The 25,274-nt window shown below is 41.0% G+C and overlaps 1 protein-coding gene across 8 annotated transcripts in view; it reads right to left on the bottom strand.

Moving 5' to 3' along the window:
- Positions 1-25,274, bottom strand: part of LOC142487239 (zona pellucida-binding protein 2-like) — a 222,357-nt gene that overhangs the window by 83,322 nt on the left and 113,761 nt on the right. For 7 of the 8 annotated variants that reach the window (XR_012799172.1, XR_012799173.1, XM_075586153.1 and 4 more), the window contains 3 exons: positions 24,902-24,969; positions 12,741-12,906; positions 11,266-11,427 (listed from right to left, as the gene is read on the bottom strand). Coding sequence is in view for 6 of the 8 variants with exons in the window: in XM_075586153.1 (XP_075442268.1) it covers positions 11,266-11,427; positions 12,741-12,906; positions 24,902-24,969 (396 nt within the window). In the remaining 2 variants the exon portion in view is untranslated. The remainder of the gene's footprint in view (positions 1-11,265; positions 11,428-12,740; positions 12,907-24,901; positions 24,970-25,274) is intronic. The other variant, XM_075586154.1, reaches the window with a different exon arrangement.

Here is a 25,274-nt window from a genome sequence, read left to right as displayed (position 1 = left end):
ATCATTGTCATGACATGTTCATTAAGGTAAGCAACACACAGAAGTGACACTTTTGTATGTGATATGAAACAAAATGTAGAATACATCAAATATGATCTTAAATACACAATAGTTTACACATCATTGTGACACACATGTCACACTCCAAAAGAAAAATTGTATGTAACCATATTGCACTAGCTATTGGCTATCGACATAGTAGGTTTATTGTGTATGCATAACCAAAAAGAGCATGTACAGAAATTATAGATTTAGTACACATTATTTCCTCACGTACACACAACACCTTTTAGTGGTAAGAAGTATAATACAACCTGTTGATGAATGACATACCGGTGGCACATGCAATTGTCCACACAGCACAGAACAGAAAGGTGGGAGAACCATATTCATCTGTTTCCTAAGTGAATGGTATTTGGACACATGTACAGTATTTATCATTACAATGAATTAATACATCTATGTAGTACTATGAACATATATGTATTTTCTTACATGAAAAATATGTGTTTACGACATTCCGACGTGTCTCCACACCACAGGCTGTTTGCTCAGTATCAGCTGGTAAATTTACGGGATGCTCCTCCTCCAAGCCCTGACGTATGTCTGTTTCTAAATTATTGCGGAGTGCCAGATTGTGCAAAATGCAACATGCAATTATAATATCTGACACTTTAGCAGGCTTATATTGAAGTGCCCCACCAGTTCTATCTAAACACCTGAATCGTGTTTTCAGAAGCCCAAATGTCCTCTCTATGATGGATCGTGTAGATATATGTGCCACATTATACCTCTCCCCTGCTTCACATTGAGGGTTTGCCACCGGGGTCAACAGCCACGGCCTAATTCCGTATCCTGAGTCACCTATAATCCATTGTGCACAAATATGATACAATTTGTGTTAACATTATTACATTCAACAGTTCATATAAAAACAAGAGTTGTTTGTTAACACATCATAATATGTACTCACCCACCAGCCAACCAGGTCCAAAATAGCCTTCTTCGAAAGCATGGAAGACTGATGAGTTTCTCAGGATAGAGGAATCATGAATGGACTGGAACCAGGGAATTTGGCTACCACATGCATAATCTTCATCGTGGCATCACATACCACCTGTACATTCAGGGAATGGTAGTGCTTACGATTGCGGTAAGCATGCTCACTCTGACTAGGCGGGATCAAAGCAACATGGGTGCAATATATTGCACCCATCACACATGGTATCCCGGCTATGGTATAAAAGCCATTCCTCACTTCCAGCCACTCTGCGTGCTCTGTAGGAAAATGAATATAATTCCTAGCGCGTCTATTCAGTGCACATAGAAACTGGGTAAAGGCCCGCGAGAATGTAGATTGCGAGACCCAGCCCACTATGCCCACAGTTGTCTGGAATGACGCGGAAGCAAGATAATGTAATGAGCACAGCATTTTAACAAGCCCAGGGACTGCACGACCTCTGGCTGTCACAAAATCTAAATCTCCCTGTATCTCTTCATAAAGAGCTAAGATTGCTGCTGAACTCAAACGATACCGATTTATAATCTCCTCCTCACTCATCCCATCTAACATGGTTCTCTCCCTGTACAAACGAGGACGAGGCACAACTTCTCTCCTCTCTCTTCTCCTCTCATCTCCTTGCCCTTGCCCTCTCCTCTCCGCATCCCTGTCCCTGTCTCTGTCCCTGTCCCTTCCTTGGCCTGTGACATCCTGTCCCTCAGCTAGCCTCTCCTCCAATAGAATCTTCCTCTGTCTCATGAACATTCGTATCATTTTCAGGTCTGTAGCTGTCAATGCGCAGGTAATTGGCCTCTTTTAAATACCTATGTGATGATGTCAGGTGACTTGATGAAGTGCAAGGTGTTACATTAACATATCCAAGTAGTTAACTCCAAACGTGTATCCAGTACGAATTAAAAGGATTATTTTTGTGTGTTCACCAGGGAATCATGATATTTGACAATGATGTAACGTTAAGCTTTGTACAACAATTTATTCGCAAGTATTTATGAAATGTGTAATGCATGTACCACTTCTGAACGCAACACTCAGTCATCTCATTAGGATACAACAATGACATTGACGTTGAAAAACTGCGTTGCAACATGTCTAATTTCGCATGTTATTGTCACATGTTCACATGAACTAATTGTAAAGTGCATATGCATAATTTATGCCATCAGGATACTCTCTATTGATTATGTTTCAATCGTGTAAAAATGAGTAACTATTATAGATCTGTGTATAACTTAGCATGAACTGATTATAATGCATCGTATACAATGTAAACATGCAATGTTATTAAGTGTCCAATTGCGGACGTCATCAAAAGAGGGAGGTCACAAAGTACATGTAAACATGAAAACAAACAGCTACATTTACATTTGAACCTTTCTTTACACATTCAAAGCATTCTCTAATGTATACCAACATTACTATACGCTGGATCTGTTAGATGTGTGAAATCTGTTATATCATATAATAATTTAAAGCACACTTAAGTAACATGTTTCATATTATGTGACCTCTTCCTTTAAGAGTTTACTGTAGGAGTTTACCTTAACACATCATAACATTAAGACTAATGTGACACGCAAATCATCATAACATAGAAAAGTACAATGTTCTGCCAATAATAAACTTAAGCGGTGACACGATGAAGGGAATCACATCGACACTGTAATGCCAAGCACATTTTTATTATGAGCAATAGAACGTAAAGACTCCTATAAAGTTATAAGTCCCCGCTCCATTGACTCCATTGATGTAGAGATGAGCTATTTTTTCTAAGTGCCGTCCCGGCAACCTTGCCGAGCCTTCTCCCCTCCAACTTGCCAACTTTAGTTGGCGGGACAAATTGCCGAAGAAATCTCCATTTTGAGTGCCGATCAGCACCCATAAGCTGATCGGGGCTACAAGAATACAGCCGATTTCAAAAAGTGCTGAAAAGTGCTGATAAGTGGGTTATCGGCAGCCGCATGCCGATACATTTTTATCGGGAAGAAAAAATGCCGATTGTGACCAGTTATCGGCGCTTACTGAATCTCAAATGCAATTTTGGCGGGAAAATGCCGATAAAAGCCTTATCGGCGCTTACTGCATGAGGCCTATAGTCCCAGAATATCTGTCTGCCCGATTTTAAGGCAGAAAGTGGAAAAAAGGACAAAATGATCTATTCCAGTTTCACATTTGCTGAGACTGTGGTATAGAAACTCCAGGCCAGAAATTAGTGGTTCTGGTTTTCACTCACCTGCTCTCCTAATTGAGGAAGAGGAATATATAGTAGATGTTTCCTTTTATGATTTATTTTGTTCTTAAAGTGATTAAAAATGTGTAGTGTCACTAATGGAAGAATAATCCGCTGAAGGTTGAGGGCTGAGTGCCCCTTGTGTGTATACACGTGTTTGTCCCCCTTCTATACAAACCAAACCCTAGAAGACTGTGTCAGGAAGAGTCTGGGCAAGCGGCAGCGCTACATAAAGGGAGCAGTTTGCCACAAAAGGTCCAATGAAGTTAAGCCGTCGTTGGGTAAAGCTGTGATGAGCATGCCGCAGGATTACAGTAGAATGAATGTAATAAAAGCTAAAACTCCCTTGAGAACATGTTTCTGTGTGTGTGATATTTCCATAAACAGTATGAAAAGCAGACCAAGCCTACTCAAATTTGAAGGTTTTGAATAGTATTCCCCCTCCTTAAAAAAAAGTGTATGCCACCTCCTCAGGAAATAAAAAGGGGGTGATGTTATGAATGTAAAAATTGATCAAATATAAAAAAAAACTGTAGCACATTATGTTTTCTTAAAATCACTCGTTTATTAAGCCGTTGTCCAGAAAAAAATATATATATGCTTTTTTTCTGACTTGCAATTAACATTGGCAGTGAAGTCATTCTTGAGAAATCACAATGCAGGACTTATCACCCATGCACATGCATGTGAAAATGGCTAAAACATTTCTCAGCCAAGAATCAAAGGCTCAAAGAGAATGTGTCTTTTGTTTTTTTAACACACATCCCATGGCCAGCCAGGAGGAGGTGTGGAGAACACGTCAAATGCTTTTTCCTTGGCTTTGGGAGGGCAAGGGGGTGGGGAAAGGTGCAGTGAAGTTAATTAGTCTTTGGCTAAAGCTGCGATGAGCGCGCAGCAGGATTACAGTAGAAATAAAAATCATTTTAACTGTTTTAAAATGTAATAAAAGTTAAAACTCCCGTGAGAACATGTTTCTGTGTGTGTGATATTTCCATAAACAGTATGAAAAGCAGACCAAGCCTACTCAAATTTGAAGGTTTTTAATAGTATTCCCCGCCTTAAAAAAAAGTGTATGCCATCTCCTAAAGTAATAAAAAGGAAGTTATTTTATGAATGTAAAAATTGATCAAATCTTTTTAATAAATGCATCACATTATGTTTTCTTAAAATCGCTCATTTATTAGCCCTTGTCGAGAAATAAATAAATAAATAAAGATATGCACTTTTTTCTGTTTTCTGACTTGCAATTAACATTGGCAGAGAAATCATTCTTAATAAATCACAATGCAGGACTTATCACCCCTGCACATGTGTGTGAAAACAGCAAAGACATTTCTCTTCCAAGAATCAAAGGCTCAAAGAGAATGTGCCTTTTTTTCTGACATGCAAATAACATTGGCAGTGAAGTCATTCTTGAGAAATCACAATGCAGAACTTTATTTATTTATTTAGTTATAAAATATTTATTTTTGGGGTTTCTTATCCGAATTAATTACACATGCAAAGTCTAATTACTGTACACTGCAAAATGCAACATAATTGATAAAAGAAAACGGTAACATACAGTAGTGTTTTCCATTAACCAGGAAGTGGAATAATGTAAAAGCAAAAAACATCTTGTTGTGAAATTTTAGTACAGGCTATGACATGTGCAGTAATCGAATTGATCACATACTGTACAGTACTACAGTGCATACTGTAGTGTGTTGTCAAAAATATTAGCGTTGCAAAGTTTTAAAAGAGTGAAGCTGGTATTCCTGACGGACTTTATAAAAGTAAAAAAAATCAACGTTTTAAAAAGCGAAATAAGAATTCCATCAAACTTCATCCTTATCTTTTGCTGCTTGATTTCAAAGTTTCTTTTCTGGAAAAAAATTATACTCTTATTTCCGGTACTGCGAATGCGTCAACTTGCGCTATATGGTGCATGTCTACAAGCATACTGTACACTACTGTAGTGTCATTGGGAATTAAAGCTAATACTTTATAGTGTAACACTGTTTAGTACAGTACATTATATTTAGCTTCATTATAAACTTTGCCAACCAGGTGGAGATGAGCCAATGTCAGAGGTGTATTGTATATGAAGCTGGGGTCATTAATGTCGTCTCCATTATAGTTAACAGGTGACTGCTGGTAGTCAGATGGGGCCGGGTAGCAATGATTGTAATCAGGCGGGTTTACTAGGTTTTCAGTGACGGTCAGCCAGCTATTGCAATCGTATTGGCAAGCCAGGGTGTATTGTGCGTAGAAGCTGGGCTCACTCATGTTGTCTACATTATAGTTGACAGTGGACTGCTGAAGCTGGTAGTCAGATGGGGCCAGGTAGCAACCATTGTTGAAGAGAAGCTTGTGGGGAGCGCAGGTGTCACCATATATATATGCAAAGGAAAAATAAATATAGTGTGGTATGTCTAAACAGGTACAGCAATCAACACAGGAATCATGAATGGGAACTCACATTCTGCCAGTTGTAATACAGCATTTGAAACAGCAATAGATGTTGTGGATGGATTCAGCACTGTGCAGGTGGGTCTGGCTTGTAGACACTCCCTGATGTCAGCAGGACAACCCTCAATAGAATGAAAAAGACGACTCTAGTGCAACATTGTATGTTCACGAATGATATATTGAAAATAGGCAATTACTATTGCACTTATATGAGCAACATGTGCTTAGACACATAAAAATCGATGCGCAGCATTGGTGTGTGTCATCCCCCTCACTCCCGAATTTGCGTCGCGTCACTTCCGGTCCGGCCCGTCGCGTCACTTCCGGTTTTGTCGGCGATCGCAGAATGGGTCAAAACGGGTTCTGGGGTATGCTGGGCACACGTCTGGACTGCTGCAAGGTTCACTCAATGCGTTTCGCTGGCGTGGCAGCTTTGTCAGGAGTCCGATCAGAAATAAATCAAATATGTTTGCAGAAACCAGTATCACAAATGGGCATGTCACAAAGTGAGGGGTGGGGGGGGGGAAAGGAAAAGGGGAAAAAACATGAAACACAAGGAATATACACAAAAAACTGAAAACGGCAAGTATGCTAGGGGGGCGACGTTTCGAGGGACTACGTCTTCATCTGGCCCATTCCCCCTGGTCCAAAAGGTCCCAGAGGTACTTCCCTAAGCCTCCCTTCCCCTATAACTGGTCAAATCAGACACCCCTGAAAATAGATAGCAAACATACAGTGTAGGCTAAATACAGCTAAACAGCTAATAGCAGGGCAGCAAGAATCCACTAAAGTCAATGCCAGTAGTTCAAGTACCACAAGAAACTGTGGGCAATGGTACAGTAAAGGCTGAACACAGCTTGCAAGAAAGCAGCTTGCAAAGAAGCACCAGGAGACCACAACAGTCAATGAAAGGTTAATGGGAATAGCAAATGAAGACAGTAATCAAACCCCATGTGGCTCTGCTCCTTGTGCTCATGTGGAGTGCTGAGGAGTGAGATAGCAGTCTCAGCTGTTATATATAGTAGCTCTGGACGCCGCTCTGCAGTGTCCTGTGAATGACGTCACGCGATGGAACTTCTCCTCTTGCAGGCTAGCATCTGCCAATGTGGCATTTCCTAACTGCGCGTGCGTCAGCTGTTATCCCCCTCTGATCGTGAGGGGACATCACTGCGCATGTGCAAGTAATCTTGATCTGCCTCTGACTCCAGTAAACAGCACAGTCTCACAGTAATGCAGGAGAAAGTGAAGACAGCACTTCTGGTGGTCAGTACAGCAGCTCCACCTTGTGGTGCTTGATGCTCTCGCAGTCACTTGTAGGGAAAACATAAAAGGGATGTAGAGCACAATAAGGCCTGGGACATAGAAAGCGCTTAGGTGCTGCTGCTCGCTCTCGCTTGCTGCCGCTCACTCTACCAGGAGCTACCAAATGAGGCGTAGGGAAGTACCTCTGGGATCTTTTGGACCAGGGGGAATGGGCCAGATGAAGACGTAGTCCCTCGAAACGTGGCCCCCCTAGCATACTTGCCGTTCTCCGTTATTTGTGTATATTCCTTGTGTTTCATGTTTTTTCCCCTTTTCCTTTCCCCCCCCACCCCTCACTTTGTGACATGCCCATTTGTGATATTGGTTTCTGCAAACACATTTGATTTATTTCTGGTTAATTTTATTATTAAATGTTTATTCTGCATTACAACTGTTTTCATCATTTAGCTATTAGACAGTGAGTGCTGGTACGTAGATTTGCTTCCACCCAAGATGGTTAGGTGAATATTTGAAATAAACGTTGTTCTCAATGATATAATGATATATCTCTGCTAAAGTCGCCTTCTTACCTGTTCCAGCATTAATTGCAGAAAATATTAAATATGCGTAACTGACGTTCGGTTTTGAATAAAGTCTTGGCATGATGTCGAGTGTACAGGTTCGGTCTATTCAGCAATTGAGCAGGCATAGCAATTGAGAATAATGTACCCAACATTGTGTTTAGATACTAAAGTTATGAAAACGCCTACATTTGATAACGTCTTCAGCGACCAAGGTCATTTTACAATGGATCATTGTGGTGGACTCTTTTTTTATCTGGTTTTTAAACATCTGCAAATTGACACATACAGTACAGTTAACTGTGCTATTCACTGGATAGGGGATTCATTTTGCCACCTGGCGGAACTTCACCCAAACAAATCAGAATCCAGGTAATTCAAAGAAATCAACAACGCTAAACACAAGTGTGATTGGCAGCGTTAATGCTAGCGTTCGCCGAGAATCACTTGTGGAATACAGCAGACTTTACGAAAACGGCTCAGAGAAATGTTCGAATAACGTCAGCTTCATCTGTACTTGGGTTTAACCCCTTTATGGCCTTATGAAGCCGTTTTTATTTTATTTTAATAGTATTGAAGGGAGTCTCCTGAGCAGAACCGCATTCATTCCATCATGGGGACCCACTGCTTCCAGAGTTACAGGCCCCACTATGGGGTGCCAGTATCTTCCTGCATTGTTTAAATGTCCCAGTCATGTGACGCGGGAGATTTAAACATTGTGGGGATACTGACACCCCATACCGGGGCCTGTAACTCGGGAAGCAATGGCTGAAATTAATGCAGTTCAGCTCTGGAGACTCACTGCTACAATACTCTGTAATTAAAATTTTAATTAAAACAGTGCGATCACCTCTAAGAGCTGTACAGGGAGATGCAGCTCTCTCTGTGCAGTTCTTACAGACTGCGGGCAGATTGCACGGGCTGAACCTAGAAAAAGGCTGAGCTAAGGACACTACTATCCCGAGCTGTATTGGCATTGTCCAACCCCACGGTTTCTGACTTGCGATAATTCTTTGTGAATATCGTGATAACACAAATATCAGACCGTGAGGTAGGGTCATGCCAAAATGTTCAATTTGGCAGTGATAACATTGAAGTTTAGTGAATAGGCCACTAAGTGTGTGTTCTCATTCACCTATATCAGGGGTGAGCAAACTTTTTATGCCGAGCCCCCCTTTTTATCCATGAAATTTCTCGGACCCCCCCTGCCTGATGTAATCAAAATCCCATGAAAAAAAAACCCTTTATTAAACGGTATAAAATGTAAATACAAATATGTCTAAAGACTTACATATTTCAACAGCTCGCGCTTGCAAAATTAGGCTGCGTCCACACTGCCGCTTAGAGAGCGGTGACATCACCAACTCTCCAAGCATGAGCACAGGGTGTCCTGCATAATTTTGCAAGCACGAGCGGGGAAGTGTTTTCACTTTTTTTTCTCATTATTTCTGCACATTCATAGTATGATTGATATAGTGGCAGCCTATCCGTTCACTTGCAGAGGATCGCAGCGAAGCAGGTTGTCAACAGAGGAGAGCAGGAACACAGCGCTATTGCAGGGCAGACACCAGAAGGAGTGGCGTTTGACATCACAGCACTCGGGCGTGCTCCTCCCCTGTACCTCCGAAGCCCCCGCGCCTGCGCACACACACCATCACGTGGCCGACACCTGCACTATCCTGTTCGGCTGCCCACGCACATCTTCGGCTGCCCGACCGCGCACATCTTCTTGGCCACCAGCGCACAGCTTTATCGCCCTCCCGCGCACAGTATCTGCTGGCCGCACACCCAGGATTCGCCGCACACGCCCCCTAAATAATCTTGCGCCCCCTTAAGGGGGAGTCCCCCCCAGTATGTGCATCGCTGCATTCAATCACAACACACACACATCCAATCACAACACACACACACAATCTCAACACACACAACCAACACTAAATCACAACACACACACACAGACAACCAACAGACAACACACACAACACACACTCAATCACAACCAACACACACACAATCACAACACACACACAATCACAGCCAACACAGACACAACACACTCAATCACAACCAACACAGACACAACACACACTCAATCACAACACCCACAGCACAACCAACACAGACACAACACACACACTCAATCACAACCAACACAACACACACTCAATCACAACACAGACACAACACACACAATCACAGACAAGACACACTCAATCACAACCAACAGACAACACACACAGCACACATACTCAATCACAACAAAGACAGACACAACACACACTCAATCACAACCAACACAGACACAACACACACCCACACTTTCACATGGGGGGGGGTGGGGGGAGGAGGGAGTACTACGCCTTCTCAGGTTCCCCATGAGCTGCTGAAAACAGACAGGATGAGGAGGGCTTGTCTGTGTACAGGGAAGGCCCCGCTCCCGCAGCAAGGCCCCGTGCCCGTTGCAGGCAGACAGCACAGAGAAACAGCAGCACGGAGCTTAGCCGTCCATGCACAGCTCTATCCACCCTAGGTTTCTCCGCGCCCCCCCTAAATAATGCAGCCCGCGCCCCCCCTAAATAATCTTGCACCCCCCAAGGGGTCACAACCCCCAATTTGCACACCACTGACCTATATCACAGGTCACGTCACCATATGAGGTATTACTATACTTAAGGTTGAAATATACACTTTGTATGAGTTTAATTATATTAGAAGCGCCACATTAGAAAATGTTTGTGTCCACATGTTCTGTAAAAGTAGTAGTAGACTGGGAGAAATGTTATATCCCTGAAGAAGTTTTGAACGAAATGCATAGGATATTGAAGACTGTGTTTCCTTATGGGGTATTTTACCTCCATATATACAGTATGTGAGCACATTTGCTTTTACATTTGCTGAGAACGCATAAGCGGGACTTTATTTGTTGCCGATCCGACGGCCGAGATCTTAGACGCATCCGATGACGCGGATTGAACAACGCGACACCAGGAAGTAGGATCCATGTGAGACGTAGTGCTGCAGCTGGCAAACAATACGGATCACCGACGGACGAACCGAAGGGTAACAGTCCCAAACGACAGCGGAGGCTGTGTTCCAAAGAGAGGACTTGATTTCTCCTTCCCCTCCGGAACTGAGGTTGAGTGAGACAGATGACATCTGGAGCCTTGATAAGCTACTTTTACTGCTGGCGGATCCTGAATACTGGTGCAGTCTGGACGGATGCTGAATCCCCTTGATAACATGTGCCAACGTTCATGTATTGCCTAAACTAAATATCTTTTTGTATGTCATTTATAACCACCTTCACTTTTATCACAATATATTTAATTGATCACACTATGAGTTGTGTGCTGTGTTTTCTTCTTTTTGTATACTAGTTATGTGGGGTGCTGAGCCATACAACATTATACAGCAGCAGACTCAAAATATTAATTTTTAAGGTTTTTTTCCTTATCTTATTTTTTCACAAATATCACTTTTTTGGTTGTTTATATCGTAATTTACTTAGTTAACACTATTGGTTTAAACGCTATATTGCGTAATCACCTACACTTATGGTGGGTGAAGGTTAAATAATTTTATACAATTAGTAGCGCTGATTTTTTCACTTTTTTGTCAGAAATGTCTTCTTATCTGTCAGAATTGGCAAAATGGTATTTTTTTTTATCCACGTAGGATAGCGATTACTAGATGCTAAAATAGAATTATTGGATTCTAGAGGTTTTACAAAAAAAGTTACTTACCGTGACATTCTGCAATACTGCTGGATCCCTGTCTGTCACTGAATTCATTTTCAGGACAATTTATACAGGCTGTCTGGCCATAGTCTGCATTGAAAGAGCCTGTTGCACAAGAAATACACAGTGTGTCGAGTCTGGCACTGAACTTTCCAGGTGGACATGCAACTATTAACAAATTAAAAATGAAAATGTTTAATGCTGCAGACTAATGTAACGCAACTAAATATTTCACATTACGTAGACCACAGGAGTTTTCTGGATGTTATTATAAATATTTTCTTTATACATAATTGCCCAAATTTACTAAGCAGCTTTCAGTCGTTAGAAAACTTCTGGCGCTGGAAGACACCTTACAGCCCATTGACTTAAATCAGCTATAAGGTGCATTCTAGCACGGAAACATGCCCTAAAATATAATTGCCTGTAGATGAATTAACCTAAACTTAAATTGGAAAATTAATATATTGAGAATAAACCTGGGAATGTTAAAGTAATCATTTTAAATAATTTTTTATTTAAGTAATTTATTTATTTTGAGTGTAACGTAAATTTTTTACCATGAGAACAACAAATATCACTGACGGCTACAATTCCCTCTGTGAATATATGCACAATTATTTAAATGTAATATTTAAGAACTGGGAAAATCAGTATTATAATACAGAGAGATGTGAGAAAAATTGTATGACCCATATTTACTAAGCCATGCTATTCCATAAGACAATATGTCACACTGTGGCACAACATTACTCTGAATATGAATCAGGAGTACTTAGAGCAATTCACTGAAAGCAGTCATGATTAATAAAAAAAAATCAGAAGTACAACCAGTCATATTCTGATTTGGGGCTGTAGTTAAGGTACAAAATTGTGGCCATGCTTCGTTTTGTTTTTGTTTATCACAATAGGTGTAATGTAAGTGCACACTGCCCTACAATGTAATACTAACTCATACTGATTCAACTCTTTCGTATTCCACGTTCTAGAGATTAATAATGTAAGCATATTTAGATTCATTTCATCTGATTATGTGTAAATCATTTGAACAATTGCTCTTGGCAGGCTGTCTAAACACTGCTGTACTGTTTTGAAGATGCAAGCCTATTTACTTTTCAAACCACTGCCTTTTTTTATGTTTATTCTAAAGACTTGATAACTAACGTCACTAGATTACTTTTGAATTTCAGCCACCTTCTAACACATGCAATATAGCTTTGGAAAATAGACTGTAATGCTAACCCAGTACCCCAGATATCGTTTAATCACCAGTGGCCTTCTTGCCCAATTACAGGTATCACAAGAGATTTCAAGTAGCTTAAAAAGAAAAAGGCATTTTTTTCGATCATTTGGACGAGGGTGATCACCGTTATCAAATTGACCCAAAAATATAGATGTTGTCATTTAAGACTTTCTAAAAACCTTATCAGTTATATATATTTTACTTAAATACAACATTTAGTGGAGAGTGGATCACTTACTGCAACATCCTTGGCAAGCTGTGCTACTTCCCATAATTTTTCCATAACCTGGATTGCAGTGATCCACTTTTACAGCAGTAAATGATCTCAAAACATATTTTACATTTAAAGTATTATTGAAACCATCTGTGTGGATCACAAAGAATTGTTTAATACGTTCATATGCCTAGATGACAAAACAAAAATGTTTATTTGATTAAGCTTTCTGTGTATGAAATAACCTTTATCACTAACAAACATTTACAAGGGATGCACGTCACATGGCATTTCCTTATTCTGCCCATGTACAGACATTAAAACATACACTTTTGCACTTGAACTTGTCACACTTAAAAAATGCATTTGGTTTATTTGGTAACCATATTCCATCTTGAATAGCTTCATGTTTTTCTTTAAGGGCACTTGGTGCTAAATTATCCTTAAGATTTCTCACTTTAGTACAAACTAACTGCAGATTTTCTGGTAAATACTGTAATCTTATAGGACATTATCCTGTTTAAGAATAATCCAGTGTTTTTCTATTATTTTATGTATTTGATGGGACTCTCTATTATACTGTGTTACCAAATTAAACAAATGGATTTTTAAGTGTGACAAGTGTAAAGCTTTTAAATTTGGTGTAGAGAAGACCGATTCATTAATTTCCAATGTAACAAAAGTGTAAATTGTAAAAGCTCGTTTGTAGTAAATGTCCTCATCTGCCCCTGTGAGTGTCGATATGTGGGCCTTACTATTCGGCCCCTCATGGTCAGCATTTTGGAGCATATACATAAAATTACATTAGGGTTGGAAACCCATAACGTAAACGTATCAGTGCATTTCAAGAAACATCACCAATCAAATCACTTTGGTCTCAAATATATGGAAATAGAGCAGGTGTCTTCCCATTGGAGGGGGGCAATAGAACACTAACTCAATCCAAAAGAGAATCCTTAAAGGATACACCGACTATGCACCTTGCAACCTAAAGGCTTAAATGTTGATTTTGATATCAATGCCTTTTTGGTTTAAAACTACCCGGATCATCGGTTCCTTTATATCAATTTTTCCTTTCTCACCTTATCCTTGTTATTATTACTATGAACTTTATTTGACAATTAGGGTTGGTTAAATTAAATCTTTATTTGACTCACTTTGATATGTTTTGGTTTATGATATAATTTAAGTATATTTAATTAAACTAATTCAGTTTTCGGTTAGATTAGTTTTTTTACTTATTTGGTTAATGGCAATGTATAATTATTTTTTAGTCTATTTAAAATGTTTAAATATATAATTTTATATATTTTTCTCTAGTTGGTAAGCAATATTTATATTTTAATGAATTTTTAAATATTCAGGACTACTATAGTTGTCTTATTTAACCTATGAAAGTGGGTCTTATTTATATATTAAAGGTTGTATGTTGTGTAAATAACATTGTAACAGGGACTTATCACTATTGAGAAAAACTGTCTCTAAATCCAGCAGTGTGCTGGTTAATTGCGCAGGCAATCAACCAAACTCCATCTGACTGATTAAGGCTGTGTTAGAGAAAGCCTTTTCTGAGAAACAGGCAGATTTCCTTAGCCCACAACTAGGGCTGTCCAGAGGGCCAGAGGTCTTGAGCTGCAGAAGGACTGTATGCTGATAGCAAAACAAGGGGACTAGACCTGGACACAGACATTGCCATAGCACACAAGGGTGCTGACCCAGGAGAGCAGAGAGGCCTTCCCATACAGCAAACAGATAAGAAACTTTCTTCTTGGACTGTTGTATATCTATATGTATATATGTTTTGGGGTAGTAACTAGCTTAGCTACCCACTCAGTTAGAGAGGGATGGAGTAAAGGTGTAGATATTCTCCAAAGCGGAGCAGGCCTTAATTTTGTTTATTTTTAGTGTTTTTGCCGTGTTGAAGGAACAGGTGCAATAAAGCCTAATTTTAGTTTCACCTTAAAATGGTCTCCATTGCGTACCTCTACAAACATCTATTCTTTACATTAACACATATCTTCTTTTGTGTTTTAGATGTTATTATATGTATAAATGAGGATTTATCTCTTTGTATATCTAAGCCAGTGATTTTCAACCAGGGCCGCCAGGGGGAGAGAGCCACGACAACTCTCCCAGCTGTCCCAGGCCCGGCAGCATGGTGGAACCCCAACATAGCAGTGACCCGGGGCTCTTGAGCTAAGCAGCAGCAGTCTGGTCACTGCTATCCTTCATCTCTCTGCCTGCTCTGGTTGGCGTGTGCTCTCGCAAAGGGGGGGGAGGGGAGAGGGGACACATTCCAAGTGCTTCACTCCTGAAAGGTCCGGACAGGAGGTCAGAGTTCACTCATGGAATTGGACACCTGTGCAGATTTATTCCCAGTCAGTGCCAGAGCGACATGCGAAGCAATGCCACTTCTGACAATAAAAGGCGTAAGCCTCATATAATCTTCCTCTTATTATAATTGCCCTGTAAATGTAATTGTAGCATGTGTGTGTAAGTGGTAGTGTGTGCAAGTGGGAGAGAGAGTGTGTGTGTAAGTGGTAGTGTGTGTGTGGGATAATAAAAAGGGTGTTTGTGTGCCAAGCATGCGCATTATAAGTGAAACTTCTTTGTCTTTTGTCACACAAATTGTATTTGTGATGGTGATGTTTTTAATTAAAAAGCAAAACACAATTTCAGTGACAAAACACAAAGTGTGACTTAGAACGCACGTGCATGGCACTAATATATTTATACTGTGAATTCCTTTGTGTGTGTGTTTGAGTGACTGTGTGAGAACTGTGTGTGTGTGACTCTGCATGTGTGTGACTGCGTGTGTGTGACTGTCTGTGACTTTGTCTGTTTCAGCACCAGGATCTCGGGGAACGTGACTCTCTCACTCTCTCGCTGCCCGGTGTTCTCGGCTCCTCTCCTCCCCCTTGGTCAGTCCTCTCTTTGGAGGTGCGCATGTGGAGGCCCGCGGAGCTCATGCGCAGAGGCCTACTGACCTGCGGCCATGTGTTGATGCCCGTGGACATGCTGGAAGAGTGGGGAGCGTGAGTGAACTTGGAGGTGAAAAGGGTGGTACTGCGCATGCGTGGTGGGGCCTGCAAGCTCCTCTTCTGCACATGCGCTGGCTACAACCTCCGTGCAGCCTGCTATGCGCATGCGTGACAGGCGCGTGCCCATTAGTAGCGTGACGTCACATTTTTTTTAGGGTTTTTTTGTTATAATGCAATGCATTTTTTCCCACTGTAGGTGCCAGCAAAGAAGTTTCACTTCAAAAGGAGAGTGCGTCATATAATCTTCCTCTTATTATAATTGACAAAACACAAAACCCCAGCAAGCTCTTTTTGGGAACCCCTGAGCCCCCACAAAATATATATATGTTTATAAGTGTCTAAAAGGAGTGCTATTGAGCGTGGCATATGTATACAACAGACGACAGAGAAGCCCAATGCTTCATCCAACATAACAAAAATACAAAGTAAAAAACTTATATATTCTCTTGAAAAAGGGTCATTTAGTTTAACCCTTTGGCCAAAGCATTGTAAGCTTGCGAGCCACCATATATTTTGTGGGGGCTCAGGGGTTCCCAAAAAGAGCTTGCTGGGGTTTTGTGTTTTGTTAACCTATTCTTAGCTGTCTCAGCTGTTGAAGGTTAGTGGCTCCTCCTTCCCAGGTTTTAAGCCCGCCCCTCCCCACTTCCCAAGTTAATAGGTCCTTTCATTCTACTGGATATAGATTCAATGTGGTCTTTCTCCCTCCTAATAGAGGTAAATGAGAATTTTAATCCTAATAGAGGTATATTAGTATTTTATCTGGTAGTGTTAGGACTTGCGAACAGGGTCTGCCTTGTCGTGGCTCACTCTGGAAACACCGAAATCCCTTGACCGGGAGATAGCACCAAACGTCCTGGTACTCTTTTCGGCTTGCAATTCCAGCCACGACCGCTACGTTCTATTCTGAGAACTCGCCTTGAAATTTCTGAAGCCAGCTTGCGTCTATTTCTCCAAGAGCATCTTTTGCTGAGTTCAAATTTGCCGCTGCTGTCTTGGCGCTCAAAATCTTAGAGAATCTCAAAACCGGATTGGCTGCAGACTTTCTTATAGTATATTTGAGTTAATTCACAAAATACTACAGCCAATACCAGTGTTGGAATTTTCCAACCAGCCAATCAGATAGTTGACAGTCTTCTGAAACCGGGCAAGCGGATCTTCTGAATGAAACAAGGGCATGCGCAAGTTTGCCACCTTAGCCACTTGTCAAGCAGAAGAATCCCGCGGGGCAAGATGCCTCCAGGTCTGGGAAGGAAAATACTAAGCGGAACGGCTTGCATTGATCCAAGGACATGGGTACTTCACCTAGCCATCCTGCCCAAATGTTCTTCACACCTCTGGTAGCATCTGTGGCTTTTAAGTCCGGTCCTCTGGTAGACACAGTGGCACCACAGTTTGGTAGCTTCCTGACTCACTCAGAATACCGGCTTTGAAAGTCCCAGCTTATTTTACAGTGCACAAGCATAATACATTTTAAACATAACTGTTTAATAAAATATACTTTACACTTTTATACCATCTAAGTCTTTTGGCTATGAGGGGTAGAATGGGACTCTTTACTTTTATTCCCACTAGTCATATCCCTCACACACTGCAACCCTGACTTAGACTTTAAAACCCTCATGGCCTTATGGGCTATTAAACATTTGTGAAACAAAAATATTTTCCCCCATATTTCTTCTAAGTCCCAAATTAGAATGAAAAGACGCTTACGTTCATTCCCAGGGCTTTAACTCATTCTCTTATGAAAAAACTAATTTAGTTAGAACTAAAAAACGCTTAGGTTCATTCTCAGAGCTGTATCTTGTTCCTTTACTGAAAACTGGACTTAGGTTTCATAAAAACCCTCGCAACCTCATATATGGTTGGAGTATCCCCCAGAACTTCTATACTAGTTCTGGAGATCTGGGCATATACTGTGGGACCATCACTAACTTAGGGACCCCTAACTGTGCCCGAGATACACATATCCCTATGCCCCCATTTACCTATCTGGTCTGTACTGAAGCAGGGAAATCTGGCGGTGAAACGCGTAACTGCTTTCAAGGGAGGATTTTGACCGGGGTGATGTGTCTATATGTCCCCGGGAATCTGACCTGATTCCCGGATACATTTTTGGGGTGGCCAGCAACTCTGGACCCAGGCTACCTAGACACAATCTGACAACACTTTTACCGCAAAACCCCCTTGAAACCCCTTGTATGTGTGTGTAAATGTGTGTGTAAATGGGTGTGTGTGTGTAAGTGGGCGAGTGTGTGTGGGACAATAAAAGGAGTAAGCGTCATATAATCTTCCTCTTATTATAATTGCCTTGTAAATGTAACTGTAGTGAGTGTGTGTATATGTGTAAGTGGGAGAGTGTGCATGTGTGTGTAAATGGGGGTGAGTGTGTGTGGGACAATAAAAGGAGTAAGTGTCATATAATCTTCCTCTTATTTTAATTGCCCTGTAAATGTAACTGCGTGTAAGTAGGAGTGTGTGTAAGTGGGGGAGTGTGCACGCGTGCAAGGGGGAAGAGAGATGAGGGTGATGGGGCAAATGGGGGATGGACAGGGGCGAAGGTAGGGGTTCCACAGAATTTCAAAATTGAATTCTGGGGTTCACTAACCAACAAAAGGTTGAAAACCACTGATTAAGCACATTTCTGTATAGGATCTGTGCAGTTTTGTGTGGATGCTGCGCTCTCATTGGTGGTGCAGTGACAAGTGAGAGCTGCCGGTGATGCACATTATAGGTGTGCTTTCAATGGTGGCTCAGCAGCAAGTGTACATTTAAAAGGAGGGCAACACCACTACATAACTGAAATTCCCTTGAGGAAGTTCATATTATTAATGAATAATAATAATTGTGCTTGTATAGCGCTACTTGTTTTACAAAACGCTATACAGAGACATTTTGCAGACACAGTCCCTGCCCTGTGGAGCTTACAATCTATGTTTTTTGGTGCCTGAGGCACAGAGAGAAGAAGTGACTTGCCCAAGATCACAAGGAGCCAACACTGGGAATTGAACCAGGTTCCCCTGCTTCAACCTCAGTGGCAGTCAGTGTTTTAATCACTGAGCGACTCCTTCTCCTGTTATATTTGAACGAAACGCGTAGGGTGTTTTGCTGAGCATATGAACTTTAGGAGGACATTTGTTTGCTGCTGGAGGATTGCAGCTGAGATTTGGTTCCAGAATTTTCAGTCCTGTGATTTTATCTACTGCTGAAGCGTCCATTTAAGCAGGGTCATGGGCTGATGGGAGGAGCTACTATCCAGTTCCAGTGCTGTGACCCAGGGTGGTCTAAATGTGCTTCTCATAGTTGCCTATGTACAGTAAGTGCATTACTTTGTGTTTTTAATATATAAAATAAATCTTCACTATATTTGCTTTGTCTTTTCTATGTGGGATTCTCCTCCCCCTTTTCTTTTAACCCTCATGGAATTTGCTCTGGACGTATGAAGAGGCTATCTACAGTAGATGTCCTTCTGGGTTGGTTACTCTATATAACTCCACGGCCTGATTTATACGTGGAACATGAATGGAACATTCACCAAAACTCCTATTCATAATTAAATTATGTATACTGTATTGCACTATTGTTATTATTTTCTTTTTCTGTCCCTGGATGAAATTTGAGCCCAAAAATGTTCTGCTACAGTATCTCTGTGTCTGAGTCCTGTTTGGGAGCAGCATTTTCTCCAAGGATAGTAATTTATTATTAATTTATATATTAATTATCATCACTTTGTCACCTTCATTTTCATTGTGGATTTCTTGGTTAACTTAAACACAGATAATTTGTGCTATTTGCGCTTACACCTCTTTTCTTTCTCCTTTGTGTGCATTAGTGTCTATTTCTTTCTACTAACCAATGTAGTGTTTTCAGGACAGCAACTATTTAAATGCCGTTTTCAAAAATTAAAGTCACGGAAGATTTAGTTGAAGAGAAAAGGAAGCTGACAGGGTACACAGTTTAAATATCTAACATACTGCATGGGTGGATAATGTCTGTGACGGAAAGGGGCCAGGGACCAGCACTTTAAAAGGTGAAACCTGGTCCCTGCCTGTAATAAAAATAGTGGGGCATATTAAGTATTTTAATAAATCTGGTGCTTCAGGCATTAATGGGTTAGTTTGTCTTAAAAATCCAAGATATTGTGTTTATGCCAGTCAAGACCCTTCCTGTATCAGTGCTGATCTATAAAGAGGGCTTAATTGGGGGCTATCACTGATGGCTCACTAAAAGTGAAATGTGTGTTGTTTAGAAGGCTATAAACGATAGCCAGATCTTGGTCTGTCAGTCTCAAAGAAAACTATAACATTCTTGAATGATCATTTGTGCGTCCCAGAGAGGTGACAAACAGCATGTCACCACTTAGTTGGAGGACTATTGCATATTAAAAACAAGAAAATATGGGCCTGACAGCAATTCATCAGAGTAACAAATGGATATCTGTCACTGTTGCGATTAGACAAATAAAACAGCACACTGCATGGGTAAGAGGTGCAAAAGAGAGATAGTTAGAATAAAAAACCCTTTTTAATTATAAGTTAGAATTCAAAAAGAGGTGTGTTTTGGGATTAGACACGTGCATTTTCATCTTCTAGTTCAGTGATCTCTCTGGGAAAGACCTATGACATATGGTAACATATTGGATAGGGATTTTGTCTGTTTATCTTTTATTTTAAGAAACTGTTCTGCATTTATTGTATGTTGTTGTAATAATCTTTGTGTAACCAAAGCACTGTATTTTCATATATATTCAAATAAACCTTTACTAAGTAATGCTTTGGGATCTGAATGAACTATTTGCATGCTTTCTAGAGTATTTTCATTTTCTGGCACATTTTGCTACAACAGATTTTTGTGTTTATTTATTCAGTTTTTTTTTATTAAACAGGGACCTGGCATATATACTGTATATATATATATATATATATATATATATATAAAAATATATATGTGTATGTCTTCGGTGGTGGAAACGGATCAATATGATTGCAATTGAGTAAAGGGTTAATATTTACTCGACACTAACTTGCGCAGGTGAAATGTGAATTGGCTAGTCGTGTATTAACCCAGGTTGCATATCCAAGTCCCGTGCTCTCAAGTGTGATATCCGTGACAGATGGTATATGGGGACCGATTGAGGAGAGATATGTCATTTGAGGGAACTTTGTGAAGGTGGAAACTGGGCCAGCTAGAGAGCTATGTATTAACCCTTGTCCCATATGCAGGTCATGTGCTCACCGGTGTGCCGTACATGACACTTCACATGTTACCCTGTGGATCATCCGGGCCAAAGTCTCCAGAGCTACCCTGTTTAAATGTGCTTTGTAGCCTCTTATATACCCTGTAACTTTGTATTCTTTATTCCTGCAAGATGTACTGTTTTAAAAGTGTTACAATGTACTTGCTGGGTTCCCCGGACATGCAGGGCTGATGCAGCCGCAGCCCCTTTTATTCTCCAACATCTCTGAATTTTTTCGGGGATTTTTTCCGAATGCCACGCACTTCACCGCGTTCATGCTGCATTCATGTTGCATATATTCAATATTACGAGCGCTAAAATACCGGAACATATTCCGGAAAATAAAAAAAATACTGCATCTGCCCGTGGTTATCAGAGTTGTGTCGACACGGCCGCATTAGGATAAAGGCGGCCGCAGCTGTATTCCCTTACTCAGTCGGCATGTGCAGGAAATCAGGGTTATACCAGGTGAGAAGTGGCTGTGGGGTGTGGGAAGCGGAGGGGAAAGGGGGGATGGTCAGCCCTCATGTTTGGGAGACACTAGTCCAGAAAGTGGAGCCTTTGTCTACCTCCAGCCACGGAGGTACCATCTTGGCAGAAGATATCCAACTGGCCAAGGGAACAGTTGCTTGGCAAGCTTCGGTTGGTGCTGTTCTGATTGGCCAGTTCAAAATCCCTGCTCCTCTCTGAACATGCCACCCATGGGGGTTGTCCATTTCACATTGACACCCCCAGCCCAGATTGGTCAACCCAGGCAAGTTCTTGCACTGATTGGTCAAGGTACAGCATCCGTGCTGTGATTGGTTGCTACTCCATTTGCCATGCTTTCCAATGGAATCAGGGAAACTATGTAAAGTGGGCACGATCTGAGCTCGGAGTTCCTTCTGATGCTGACGTGGATGGTGACTAAGCGGTGTGCTCCGAGGGATTTGCTGGAGACACCGAGGAGGCTTGAGACCGAGTGGGTAATTAGAACTTGCTTTTGTTACTTGGGACTGTATGCTGCCGGAGACACGGAGAGCATGACTTTTGAGTGGGATTTTCATAAGTGCTTGCTCATGAATAGCACAACAGAGGTCTGGACACTCCCTACCCCTACGGAGTGGAGAAGCAACCCCTTGGTAAGCCTTTGAAGTGGCACCTGCCACCTAGCCAGCTGGGATATCCCCCATTTTTGGTGAGTTATAGCTCTAATTAGGTGTTGTGCATACTGACTCCGGCTGGAATAATCTTTATTGAACTGCTTTGTCCTGTCATCTATCCCTCTCTTGGAAGAAGCTATCGCGAAACGTACGTCAGAGGACGTGATGACGTCATACGTCACGCTTTCAAGCATGGATGCTTGGAGCTTCTAGCAGACCTCACCGTGTCAAGGCTTGAGTTCCCTTCAGCTGCACACTCCACGAGGCACTTACCCAGGCTGATTGAAAGGATCGTGTACCTAGGGCCAGCACAGATAAGTTATCAGGGTCTTCTTTCCCTCTTTTCTGTCCTCCAACCCCCCCTCCCCCCCGTGTGTTGTAGGGGTATGTTATTGAGGGTCAGAGCCAATGGATTACACGATCCTGCTGTATTATTCTTTCCCCACAGGGTTAGCATATATTGGTGTGTAGGGCATTCCCTTTCCCTCCTTTCTGCCCCTGTGTGTAGTTACTAACTAGCAGGGACAGTTTTTGTGGGAATCACACCACTACTGTTATATTGGATCATTTAAGTTTGCTGTATTTATGTTGGTGTGTGTTATCATTGACCACCTTTGCCACTGTTTTGTCACTTACCTCTCAAACCCATCATTGATGCATGGTTTACAGTGAGCTAGTGTTCACACACATTTTTAGTGTCTCTAATGGGTGTATATACTTTATATAGCGCTCCAGTGACGTCACACATGACAGTTAGCCTTCACTGCCTTAAACCATAGGCATTGATTTTGTGCTTTCTGTTATTCATAGTGCTTATGTTTATTGCTCCATTGTTTTGGCTAAGCATTCTGGCAACTTGCCTAATAGCACTCACTGTATTCAGTTTATTCCATTCACCATATACTCTGGTACCAATTTTTAACTAATACTAATAAAGCATATTTAAACACTATTTCTAGGTTTGGTTCAGATTATTTCTGTGTTGTTGCTTTTTTACTAGGGTGTCTCATCTCCTCAGATTTTGAGTGCATTAATAGGGCCTTATCTGTATGTATTGTGTCTTTACATCATACAGTGTTCTCTGTGTTTTGATTAGTCTCCCTGCCCTATTGCACCAGTCTGATTTAGTGATCTCAGCGGTCACACTAGGTTGAGCGGGTGCAATTCTTTTTTGTTCCCCGGAGACACGGAGAGCATGACTTTTGAGTGGGATTTTCATAAGTGCTTGCTCATGAATAGCACAACAGAGGTCTGGACACTCCCTACCCCTACGGAGTGGAGAAGCAACCCCTTGGTAAGCCTTTGAAGTGGCGCCTGGCACCTAGCCAGCTGGGATATCCCCCATTTTTGGTGAGTTATAGCTCTGATTAGGTGTTGTGTATGCTGACTCCGGCTGGAATAATCTTTATTGAACTGCTTTGTCCTGTCTTGTGCTTTCATCCCGGTGTGAAGTACTAGGCTTCCGTGACCACATCCGTTAGTTAAAACCAAATTGATCATTGGAAAATGTTAAACTGTACTGCACTTTGAACAGGAAAAAAAAATATTGTGGGTACGTTGGTAAACAGTGTTTTTCTAGAGACATTGGCCAATATTTAAGTGGCGCTAAGCCATAAGACACCTTCAAATGCCAGAAGACCGCCTAAGGGTGATTCACTTCAATGGTCTGTAAAGTGTCTTCCGGCATCGGAATCTGTCTTATGGAACAGCACATTTTAGTAAAAATGAGCCTTATGTCACGTTCAAGTAAATTAACTGTGAGGTTGATATCATATGTATCTGATAGTTTAGCACTTAGCCAATTTGGCTTAAAATGTCTACCATTTTTAGGTGCAAGAATTTAAGGCCACTTAATGCCTTCTTCAAACTTATTCAGTAATTAGTGTCTTTTTATTAAAAGGGAAAAATCATGAAAAGGTCTGAATTGTAGTTTGTTTTGGCTGTAAGGAAACCTTCATTTGTTCACAAATTCTGATTCAAGGAAGTAGAATTCAAATTTATATATAGGTGCTAAAAATTGACACTCACTATTGAATTTGCCATGTATGGCCTGAACCACCTGGGACCCAAGGAATTCCCTAGTGTATCCTGACATCACGTGGACCCTCAAATTATTGACTAGCCAAGTATCCCTAAATGACATGGAGACTCCCAAAATGTGGATAGCTTGATCTTCTCTATAAGTGTATGTATGTTTCTGAGTCTGTCTGTTCTTCATCCAGTATAAGTGTGTATTTACAGTATGTACAAGTGCATGGATGAGTGTAGGTCATAAAATGCTATGTATTTATGTATGAGCCTGTATATGTATGCATAAGTTCAGCCCTATTAAAACTTGCTCTGCTATGGCCCTATAGTAAGACATTGTAGACGCTTTCTCTTTGTAGGCTTCTGATAACCCAGATTAGGCATATGTCTGAAACAGAGTACAAAATATACTCCATCACTACTGTAGCAATCACAAGCTTCCTGAGGCTAAAATCCCAGTTAGGTGTCCTTGAGTGGGTGGTTTAGCCTCTGGGGTGTGTGGTTGCCCCCCCCCCCCACCCCCCCACAGCAATGGCTTATTTCCCAATTAGTCCAATGTGGCTCATAGGGCTATATGCCATCAAACTAAAATAATTATAGACTTAAATACTTTACATCACTGACTGAGCCTCTGATTGGGCCAACTGTGCTGAAGCAGGGAGGGGGGGGCACCCCTACTTTAAATAAATCACTGTAATTGTCTCAATTGCTTGGAAGGACAGCATTTTAAAATACTCTTACCTCTTTAATATTGGTGTTGTAAGTTTCACAAGTTGGACTACTGCAATAACCCAACCCAAAAGGTAATACTGCAAAATAAAGTAAATGGTGCAAACCATAATATAAAATGCAAGCTAGAAGACATCTTATAGTTAAATATTAGTTAAACATACTTCTAGGGAAAGTTTTGTGAAGGTTAGAAATGCAATGTTTTGTCAGTCCAAAACAAACACTGGTATGTCACTATTATTTTCTGCTAGCTGCAAAAATAATGATAACAATTAAACTCTTAAAATGGCTTTCACTAAATTCGTCAACAGTCTCTGAAATACAAGACATTTTTAATCTGAGTAAATGAAAGTAAATAAAATAAAAAAAGTATGTAATAAAGAGA

This window comes from Ascaphus truei, chromosome 2 (assembly GCF_040206685.1).
Source record: "Ascaphus truei isolate aAscTru1 chromosome 2, aAscTru1.hap1, whole genome shotgun sequence".
Taxonomy (NCBI): Eukaryota; Metazoa; Chordata; class Amphibia; order Anura; family Ascaphidae; genus Ascaphus; species Ascaphus truei.
The sequence above is the reverse complement of the archived record's forward strand: the minus strand, read 5'-3'. Positions and strand labels throughout refer to the sequence as shown.